The sequence below is a fragment of the Mustela nigripes genome, chromosome 16 (assembly GCF_022355385.1).
Source record: "Mustela nigripes isolate SB6536 chromosome 16, MUSNIG.SB6536, whole genome shotgun sequence".
Classification (NCBI taxonomy): Eukaryota; Metazoa; Chordata; class Mammalia; order Carnivora; family Mustelidae; genus Mustela; species Mustela nigripes.
Window position 1 is genome coordinate 47,739,952 of NC_081572.1, and position 10,358 is coordinate 47,750,309.

A 10,358-nucleotide genomic window follows, 5' to 3' on the forward strand; every position below is an offset into this window, starting at 1 on the left:
GCCAGTGCTCGGGTGACCTCTCGCCGACCTCTGGCCCTCTTGGCCTCTCCTCCCAGCCCCAGCCCTTCCTCCCTGTCCACACGGCAGGCGCTGAGCCGAGCTGCTCCCAGCCCCACGGACAGCTTGCCCTGCAGAGCAGAGCAGGGACCGGATAAGACCATGTGCTTCCGTGCTGCACAGAGGTGGCCCCATCCCTTGTGTGTCTTTACAGCAGTCCCGTGATACATAACCACATGGCCTTATTTTGCTGGTTAGGAGACAAGCAGGAAAGGGTGTGGGTTGTCCTAAGACGCATTGCTGGTTGGTGAAGAAATGAACTGTCCTCACTGTCAGACTCTGGCCCGTGCCCTCCAGTTACACAGTGGCTCTTGGAGCATCTGAGCAATGGGGTGGCTTGTGGCCTGCATTTGTGTTTTAGCCCCCTCTCCTATAGCCCTTGGCCACCCCCTGTCTACTTTCTGTCTTGGTGGCTTTACCTCTCCAAACAGTTCGTATAAATGGGATCACAGAGCCTGTGCCCTTCTGCCTGGCTTCTGCCTTTGCGCATCGTTTGCAAGGCTCATCCATGAGCCTGGGTTGGCGTGTGATTCCTCTATGCGACTGAGTGGAGCCCAGGCCCGTGGATGAACCACTCCGTTGGTGGGCATTTGGGTCCTTCGTACATCATGGCTGTTGCAAACAGTGCTGCCATAAACAAACATGCAAGACTTGAAAAGCGGCCTTCAGTTCTTTGGGGTACATGCCTGGGACTAGATCCACGGGCTCTTAATGGTAATTCTGTGTGAACAGTTTTCCCAGTAGCTGCCCTGTTTCATGTTCCAACCAACAGTGCCTGAGGCTTTACCTCCCTGCCAGTGCTGTTTTCCTTGATTTTTTGTTAGCGCCATCCTAAGGGGTGAGAAGTATTCTCTCATTGTGGTTTTGAGTTGTATTTTCCTGATGACCACGGGTGCCAAGCATCTTCGTGTACTGACAAGCCACATGTGGATCTTGGGAGAAACATCTTTTTGTCTTTCGCCCATTTTCCCACTGGGTGGTTTGGTTGCTATGTTTTATAGGTTCTGAATTTTAGATGGATTGGGGGATTTTAATCTTCCCACAGGTAACTCCCATGCGTGCCAAGACCAAAATCTGTGGGGGTGGATTATAGTGACGTCAGACCCGCCTCGGGTCCTGGCTGTCCCTGGGTTTGCGCCTTAGCCGCCGAGCCCGAGCGGCCTGTGGCCCTCACCTGGAGGCTATTTGGTGGAAGGTTATGGCTGGGCCCGATGGCGGGAGAACTTGCCAAGCAGAACCCGTGAGGGAATGTTGACAGCGTTTGGTGATGAGAAATTAAACTTCCCCCACCTAATGGTGCCTGGAAAGGTTTAAGCCTCTGAAATGACCCCCGTCTGCAGCTTGTGCTGTGCGGGACTGAGGTGAAAGTGACCCCGGCTTATTGAGCACCAGGCCAGGTGGGTCTTGCACCACATTTCTCATCCAGCCTCCCCAAGAGGCAGTGCCCGGGGCCATCTGCTGGTGGAGACCCAAACTCCAATGGGAAATGCTTTCCCATGTAAGCTGCCACGCCCAGCCTTGGAAGCTCCCGGAGAATCCACACCTGAGGTGGGAGCCCACTGGCTGGGGCGGAGCCCCCTGCCACCCCCAGAGAAGAGGAAGCCTGGCCCGTGCACACACATCCCCACTGCTGCCTTGTGCTGCCCTGGCCTGAAGTTCTGCAAGAGGGGCCTCCCCGCCCAGCTGCTGCCTTTGGAGAGAACCATCTCTGATGCTTACTGGTCTTGAAGCAGCCGCAAGCCACATCAGCCCCCTGCCCTGCCCCTACCACGTGAACCAGGCCCTGTGCCCCCCACAGCACCGCACCCCATCAGGCCCTAGCTCTTGGGACAGCAGGAGACCCTGCTGCCCTGTGGGGGTGAACTCACAGCCCCCTCTCCTTCCGAGGCCTGCTGCAGCCCACAACAGCTGCTGTTCAGACTGTGGGATCAGGGAGCCCAAGTTCCCTGAACTAGACCACCAGGGCGGCGCGGGTCCCCCCTGGGGATATCACTGCTGTCCACTGGCTGTCCCTCTGAGGGACAGATGTGTGCACCCATCCCTGCCTGACACCACTGTCGTTCTGCTTGGGAGGTGGTTCCCCGGGCGCATGCGGAGAGGGCCCAAGAGCACTTTCCCCAGACCATTACCGTGCTGTCTGGGCTTGGTCCACTGCGGCCTTCCCGGCTTTCTCCCTGCGTCGAGTACCACCAAACTGTAATGGTGCTGGATGGTGGTTATTCTTTTTTTATTATCCTTATTTTTCTGACTCCAAAAGTGTACTTCTGGTAAATGCCAGTGCGTGAACCACAGGTGATGGACCAGGTTGAAGGCCCTCGTTTTAGGGAGAGCAGGACCAAGCTGGAGCAAAGCCATTCCAGCCCCACCCCAGCCCCTGGACCCCGCACGGTCAGCTACCCAAATTCCTGTCTGAAGGGGAAGGGCTATTCGCCACCAAAACTCAGGCAGTGCTTTCCTTGCCCGCCTCAGATGCCAGCTCGGGCAACCAGTGGTCCTCGCCAAAGTGACAGTTTTCCCCTCTGCTGCCCCACCCTGGCCCTGCACTCCAGGGAGGTGTGGCGAGCTGCAGACAGCAGGCACAGCTCGGAGGAGTGTGCCTCAATTTCCACTATCTGCTCAAAGTCGTCAAGTCTGCAGAAAGGGGGTTGGGAGCCGGCAGGGGTGGGGGCGGACGGGCTGCCTCCACACCGCCCTGGGCTCCTGCCTCTCAGTTGCACCTGCTGTCCCCTTCCTGCCCGCCTGGGGCTCCAGGCTCATTTTCTGGCCTGTTGACCGAAGTCCTTTCAGAATGCAGTTTGGCTCCTTCAGGGTCTGGACACTGAATACTTTCCACTCCCAGGAATGTCTGTGCCATAGTTTGTGTGCACAGAGACTTTTGTTTTGTTTTTTTTTTAAGGTTTTATTTATTTGACAGAGATCACAAGTAGGCAGAGAGAGAGGGAAGCAGTCTCACCGCCAAGCAGAAAGCCTGATGTGGGGCTCGATCCCAGGACCCTGAGATTATGACCCGAGCCGAAGGCAGAGGCTTAACCCACTGAGCCACCCAGGCGCCCCAGGGTGTGTTGGTTTAAGTACAGTTTTCCCCTCTTATCTTTGGGGGATATGTCCCAAGACTCCCAGTGGATGCCTAAAACCGCATAGTACCAAACCCTATATACACTGTTGGACTATGTCTTTTCCTGTACTTACATATGAATGAGAAAGTTTAATGTCTAAATAAGGCACAGTAAGAAAGTCACAATACCTAATAATAAAACCATAACAATATATTGTAATAAAACGTTCGTGAACGTGGGCTCTCCCTCTACCAACTACCGTATCATACGGTATCCACTCCTCGTTGGGACGTGAGATGGCGCAGTGCCTGCGGGATGATGGCAGACTGATCGCGTGGTGCCCCAGCGTGAGGCGTTGCTATGGACACGATACATGGGGAGGATCAGCTCTTCCTGGTCTGCAGTTGGCCATGCAAAACTGAGACAGCGGATAAGGGAAGCTGCAGGTTGGCGGACAGCCATTGGAGCAAAGATCGGAGCAGCCAGGCAGGCCAGCTCTGGGGAATGAACGGTAACCCCACTTGAGAGATTATCCTACAGCTAGGAAGAGAAGGGCCTACAAGGGGTGTACAGAAAGGAAACGTTTTCTACATGGTAAATTTTATTCCAGAGTTAGGGTAGAAGAGCGAGTGGTGGCGTATTTCATATTAGTAAGTTTCTGTTTGCCATGGGGGGCTTGTCTTTTATCTGTACTGGTGATGCCTTCATTCTGAGCAGGGATCATCTCTGCTGTACCCCAGCTTTGGGTCCCTTGGTAAAGCTACACCGAGGACATGGATAGCCTTTGTATGCCACCGCGGCCAGAGTCTAAGTATTAAGACATTTACACCATGTGCTGAGACCATGGTGACTTGGAGTCGTCCTTGCATTAAAGGGGCAAAGGAAAGGGCAAAGGACCGAACAGCTGCTCTGGGCACCAAATGGGACGGCCCAGCACACAAGGCCCCAAAAAGCCCCTAGCAAAATAATGATGTTTCCAGTTTTCCAGCTAGAAACCAAAGTCCCAGACATTATTAACCTTAGGGAGGTGATGTAACTGCAAGAGCCTCCTTTCTCTCCCTTTTTAATTCATCCTGATTTTTTCTTACTGGAATGGTGGTCTGAGAACTTCAAAGCCACCTGAAGCACGAGGCCCCCACAGAGGGGACCGCGTGTTGGGGTATGATCATCAAAGAAGTGGGGGTCTGGGCCCAGCTGGCTCCCAGACTGCTGCCCCTGGCCATGCCCTACCAGCTCTTCGCCGGGGTCCTGGGGAACACGGCCTTGGTCAGACACAGGCCTGGCACCAGCGCCCCTTGCCACGCTCAGGCTTTGTGACGCTCGTCAGTGGGGGAGGCAGCAGGGGCCCACAGTCGGGTTCAGGGGTGTTTTCCTTTGGGCCAGGCACTGAGCTAACACTGCATACCAGTCTTTATGCCACACAGCTGCCTGAGAAGTTGGTATTACACAATCCCCCATTTTCTGACAAGAATACCGCCTGGGGGTTCAGTGGGTTAAGCATCTGCCTTCGGCTCGGGTCATGATCCCAGGGTCCTGGGATCGAGCCCCGCATCAGGCTCTCTGCTCAGCAGGGAGTCTGCTTCCCCCTCTCTGCCTGCCTTTCTGCCTCCTTGTGATCTTTCTGTCAAATAAATAAAATCTTAAAATAAAAGAATACCAAGGCCCACCTCTGCCCTCAGCTCAGGTCATGATCCCAAGGTCCTGGGATGGAGGCCCGCATCGGGCTCTGCTCAGTGGGGAGCCTGTTTCCCTCTCTCTCTCTCTGCCTGCCTCTCTGCCTATTTGTGATCTCTGTCTGTCAAATAAATAAATAAAATCTTAAAAATAATAATAAAATTTTAAAAATAAACCCTCACTTCTCCAGGCTGGTCCCAAGACCTGTGACTGAGCTTCCAGAACTCCAAAGAGCTGTGTATAAGAGCCCAGCCCCAATCACACAGATATAGGAAGTTTTCCTTTTATTCTTACTCACATTCTTTGAGGCATAGCTTTGCTTCAGCAAGAAGGATACCAAAGCCAGAAAGGACACCTGGGAGGCAAGGCAGAACTCCCCGGCCCCCATGCCAGGCTTTAGTGAGAACTCAGCAGGAAGCAGTTCATGGTGGCACTGTGGAGGCCAGGCTTGCCCCAGTGGCCTCTCTGGGTGGGGAGGGCGGAGCATGGCCTCTGCTCCCTGGCTGTGGGGCATCCTTGGTTCCAGGCAAGGTGGGCAGCACAGGGAACCTCTGCTCCCTCCATCCCCCCAGGGGCCTCTGCTTCCCAAAGAGCAACAGCCCAGGTGGAGAGAAAAGGGCCTTCCCCAGAGGCACGAGGTGGGCAGCACGTCAGACTGAGTCCTGCTCCAGGCTAGAGGGAACAGCGCGACAAGCCACCTGGACACGCAGGTGGCATCAGGAGACACAGCCTTCAAATCCGCCCCAGAGCTGCAATCCGGTGGGGGGACAGGGTAGCAGGTGACTCCGGGCCCTGGCAGATGAAACAAACACACAGTCTTTAGCATCCAGCACCGGAAGCCTCGAGATGCCTGGAGCTGGCACCCGAGGAAAGCACTAACTCACCCTCTGGGCAGAAAACGGAGCTGCCTTTATCCCCTGCTTAGGACAGCAGAAGCCGTGTTCTGTCCATGCGTTCACTGCTGGTGACGAAGGACCAGGCCCAAGGTCCTGGGGCAGCCCGAGGGCTGACGGGACATGTGTGCGTGGCCGGTGCTGCGGGCTGCCTCTGGGGACAGCCAGCTGAGCTCTCAGGGACTGAGAGGTGGGGGGCTCCCGTGACCGCTGCCCAATTGCATGCTAATCCCATGGGCTCACAGAACGCACCCTCTTTCACTCTGGCTAAAGCAGGAGGGAAAGTGCTCTCCAAAGGCCGGGAGGGGAGGTGCTCCCCGCTCACCCGCGTCGGAACGCCTGCCAGCCGCCCCGTCCCCACCCAGCTAGAGCAGCCACTCGGGGGCCTGCAGGCCGCTGTACAGCGCGAATCCCAGGTCGTTGATCTCCTCTGCTCGCAGGCTGCCGAAGAGGTTCACGCCAGGGTTGAAGTGGCAGGGCAGGCTGGCCCGCGCCAGGCTGTCGATGAGTGCCTCCAGGGCCTGCAGGAAGCGCTCCCCCAAGGCTGCCTCGGCCCAGTCTGCCTCGGCCTCCCCCAAGCGCAGCACCACCTGGCTCAGGTGGCCCCGGTCCAGCCGCCCCAGGGCCGGGTGGCCGCGGCAGACCCCGCACAGCAGCCGCAGCAGCCGCCGGCGGGTCCCGGCGTCGCGGTCATCCAGGGCCCGCAGCCTGGCAGCCTCTGCGGGATACCAGTCCTGCAGCCACAGGTTCCCAGCCAGCCCCTCCAGGGGCCAGGCCAGAAGGAAGGGATCTTCGGTGGCAGCAGCAGGGACCGCCAGCAGCACAGTGACCGTGAGCTCCAGGCGCTCATGCTGCACCTCGAGCAGCAGCTCCTCCGAGGCCACGCTGGGCCGGATCAGGCACCCGAGGAGGCCGCCGATGGCCGGCCAGTTGACGGAGGAGGCCAGGGCCTTGCGGAGCAGCTCCAGCAGGACGCGGGAAGAGAGGTAGCCGCCCACCAGGAAGCGGTCCCAGGGGCTGCTCCCGCGGGGACGGAACTCCAGCTGAGTCCTGCGCACAGCCCAGCAGCGAGGGTCCCTGGCCACAGTGTCCAGCCCAGGCACCAGGCTCCACAAGCCCTCCTCGAGCACCACGGGAACCAGCAGACACACACGGTCGGCCGCCCCTGCCTGCAGCCCATCATAGAGCGGCCCACTGGGCACCAGCGCCCCGAAGGGCAGTTCCGGGAACTTGTTCCTCAAGTAAGCCTGCAGCTCAAGGGCAATGTCGCCGGCCAGCTGTTTGGCCAGAGCAACGTGGGCCGCTGGGATGGTCACGTGGTCCCGCTCGAATGCCAGCAGCTTCTCCTGGAACGTCAGGCACAGCGGTGCTGGGGAGCTAAGCGGAGGCGACATCTGAGGACGGGTGTCTGTGGGCCCCTCTGCAGAACGAAGGGGTCGGGGACCACGTTAGCAGACCCCATCAGGAGCCAAGAGAGCTCTACCCATGTCTCAGTGGCAGGAGACTTGGCACAACCCCAGAGCTTAGGAGGGTAGAGAAAACCAGTCACTGTAAAACATGCCAAGAGGCCACAGTTCTGGCGGAGCAGGGACTTGTCCAGGTCACAGTCAGTCAATACAGAACCTGGGTTCCATCTCCCAAATGGGACTACCAGAGGGGGATCCACCCAGTCCGGAGGGGAAGGGGTGCCACTCACGTGGGGCAGCCGGCGATGGGGCAGGGAGTGCCACGGGCTGGCTGAGAGCAGCAGGTGGGCTCCGGGCCTGCTGACGTGGTGTGGCCTTGAGAAGGCTCAGTTCCTTCCAGCTCTCCTCTAGGCATGTGCTGTCTCCCTTGGCATCGTCCTCATCTCGAGGGCTGGTGGCCCTGTCAATTAGCTGCAGGCAGAGTGATACAGAGCAGAGCCTCTGAGGTCTGGGTAGTCATGCCAAAGCCAGGGCCAATGTCAAGCAGGTTGTTGGGGTGGAGAAGCAGGTGTGCACCCTAGGCAGTCCCCACCACCGGTGGCAGCCCAGCCCTGCTGTCCTCCTCTGGGAGCCCCAGGGGTACATGGCTCAGCCCAGCCTTACCCGCTTCACAGCCAGGGTAGCAATCCCCAGCACAGCAGCCCCGCCCACGCCCAGCACCAGGCGGGCATTAGCCAGGAGGAAGTCCACGGTGCCGCCCAGCACCTCGTCACGCTGCTTCCCCCGTTTCTGGGAGAACTCTGCCATGGTCCGTCTGCCTGTAAGAGAGCCCAGGCGCAGAGACAGCTCTGGAGGGAGGCGGCCCGGATGGCCAGCAGGGCAGACCCCATCATCCTGGGGCTGCCATGGGTAGAGCCCGTGAAGGGCGCTCCTGGGAATTTCTCAGAAGGGGGTTCTTAGGAGATGGGGAGCTGCCCAAGCTCCCTCCCCCAAACCTGTGAACAGGTCACTCACACCCTAGATAGGGGAGCTCCTATAGAAAGGCCCTGAGACTTGGGGCAGTTCAGAAAAGGAGACCCAGCTTCTCCATCCCACCCTCAGGGACCCCTGACATCACCTAAGATTGCGAGGTGAGTCTTATCGTTGCTAACTGCATTTTAGAGACCCGGACCCATGACTGCAAAGGGTCCTGACTCTGGCCCACTCCCAGATTTCAATCAGTCTCAGGGCCTGCAGCTAGCTCTGCCAGGCGGCTTCATCCTGCTTCCTAACCAGGGCTGGCATAGGCAGGAGGAAACCAAGGCCTGGAGAAGACACAACCCAGGGGTCCCAGACAGCCTGCTCTGGAGGGCCCCTCAGGCCTTTGAGGGGACTTCAGTGATGCTCAGGGGGCCACAATCTCCCCTCCAAATCTCCCTCTGGGGGCTACCCAAAGGGTCGAAAGCAATCGACCCAAAGGATAGGGTGGGTGAGGGGGCCCAAGCTGCCCAGGAAGGTACATGCCAGTCAAGGCTGAAAGCCTGGCTATGGGGGCAGCAAGTTATTTAACTCTAAAGACCCCAACGAGACACCTAGCTGGCTCAGTAGGGAGCACGTGTGACTTTGGATCTGATCTCCAGGTCATGAGTTCCAGCCCCACGTTCAGCATAGAGATTATTTTAAAATAAATAAATAATAAAGGACACTTCCCCCCTCCCCCCCAACAGAGAACTGGCCCAGCACCTCTGGACAGGGGACTCTCTGGGCACCTAAGGTTTGGGACAATAGCAGGGGCAGTGCGGGTGGGAAAGCAGCTGTCCTCAGAGGCTGGAAGCCCAAGCAACAGACAAGGGCGGATGAAAGCCCGAAGCTGTTTTTTCACCTGTAAAATGGCACAGCTGTGGTGAAAAAGGGTTTACGAGTGGGAAGCCCAGACTGTAAAGTTGGGCAGGGCGGGGAGCTTGAGAAGTGGAGACAGATATCTTTCCCAGGCGGAGGCCACCAGCTACAGCCTCAGGTTCCGCCCTCCGGCCTTGAGAGCTGGGGGGAGGGGGTGTCCGAGGTGCAAACTCAGGGAAAGTCAGATACCAGGCAGAGCTGTCTGTCTGCGGATGCCTGAGCAGAGGACCCTGGGCTCAGACCAGCTCAGGCACCAAGGACTTGTGCTCTGTCTGCTCCGCTGTGGGTGCCTAGGGTTCCATTGTCAGGTGCCGAGATGCCTAGAGCAGTTGAAGCCTGAATCATCGCCGGACTCAGCCCCAACCCCCGCCCCCAATTTGCCCAGACTAAAAATAGGACAGGAGGGCTCTGGGGCCTGGGTTGGTCAAAGGCTAGGGGGGTGGTGCGGGTGACCCACCAAGGCCCAGCAGCCACTTTTAATTTCCTCATCGCTGATCAATACTGCAAGACGAACCAAGAATCCACTTGCAAACTGTAAAGCGCTTTAATTACCTTCTGCCTAAACCGGACTCAGCCCAACCCCTGGCGGGGTCGCGCAGGGCCCAAACCGAAGCCTTCCAACTCGGGGAAGGGCGAGAGGGCACGGGTGGTTAAAAATAACCCCACTCAGCGCCCTGAGATGCCTCCCGTCCTTCCCCTCCTCCGCCACACCTGCTGCCCGGGGCCGGGGCTGCGCAGGCCGCGCAGCAACCCCTGGTGGGCCCGTGATGGCCCGGTTCACGGAGAGAGCACCCAGGTCCCGAGGAACGCGGTGATGTGCCCAAGACGTGAAGGGGCAGGCTAGACATTCGAAATCGAGCCTGGGTCCCAAAGCCCTTCCCTCCTTCCCCGGCCTCGACTGCTGGGCCCCGGCGGAGACCACGCCCCCGACCTGCGTCCGACGCACGCTCCAAGTCCGGACCTGGGTAACCAGGGCAGCCCAGCCACACTCCGGCTGTACGTGCGTCGCGGCGTCAGCACAGCGACCGGAGGACACAGCGGCTGTGCTTGGGCCCCCAAGCCCAGACCCGCCAGGGAATGGAACTCGGAGGACCCGGGAACCTAAAACCGAGGCCCCGCGGGTGGCCGCTGACCCCCGACGCACGCAGACAAGCTCCAATCGGAGCGCCCGAGGCCCCTCCCACGTTCCAAAATACTGAGCGGATTAACCAATGATGAGCCGGCCACGCCCCCTCGCAGACAAACAGGGTTCCTCGAGGGCGGGACTCTCGGACACACTCTAGGTTTAAAGGCGCAGAGAGGAATTCGGGACTAGATAGAAGGCGGTGTGGGGGCGGTGACTCGAGTTCAGAATGAGTGGGTCCCTAGGGCCCGTTGTGAAGGTACGTGTGCTG

At 58.6% G+C, this 10,358-nt stretch overlaps 1 protein-coding gene across 5 annotated transcripts; it reads right to left on the reverse strand.

Annotated features, from left to right (window-relative positions):
- Positions 1 to 5,058: 5,058 nt before the first annotated feature.
- Positions 5,059 to 10,123, reverse strand: MIEF2 (mitochondrial elongation factor 2). Of its 5 annotated transcripts, none has more exons than XR_009400428.1 (5): positions 9,896 to 10,123; positions 7,750 to 7,904; positions 7,377 to 7,557; positions 5,672 to 7,100; positions 5,059 to 5,579 (listed from the first exon to the last, which is right to left on the reverse strand). XR_009400428.1 is itself a non-coding variant. In XM_059380276.1 (5 exons), the coding sequence occupies exons 2-4, from the start codon at positions 7,891 to 7,893 to the stop codon at positions 6,046 to 6,048; spliced, it is 1,380 nt and encodes a 459-aa protein (XP_059236259.1). In that variant the 5' UTR covers positions 7,894 to 7,904; positions 9,896 to 10,123; the 3' UTR covers positions 5,059 to 5,579; positions 6,006 to 6,045. The 5 variants fall into 5 exon arrangements, 4 of the variants coding, with proteins under 4 accessions (XP_059236259.1, XP_059236260.1, XP_059236258.1 ...); XM_059380276.1 differs by having other exon boundaries at positions 6,006 to 7,100; XM_059380277.1 differs by having other exon boundaries at positions 5,059 to 7,100; positions 9,926 to 10,123.
- Between the last annotated feature and the right edge of the window lie 235 nt (positions 10,124 to 10,358).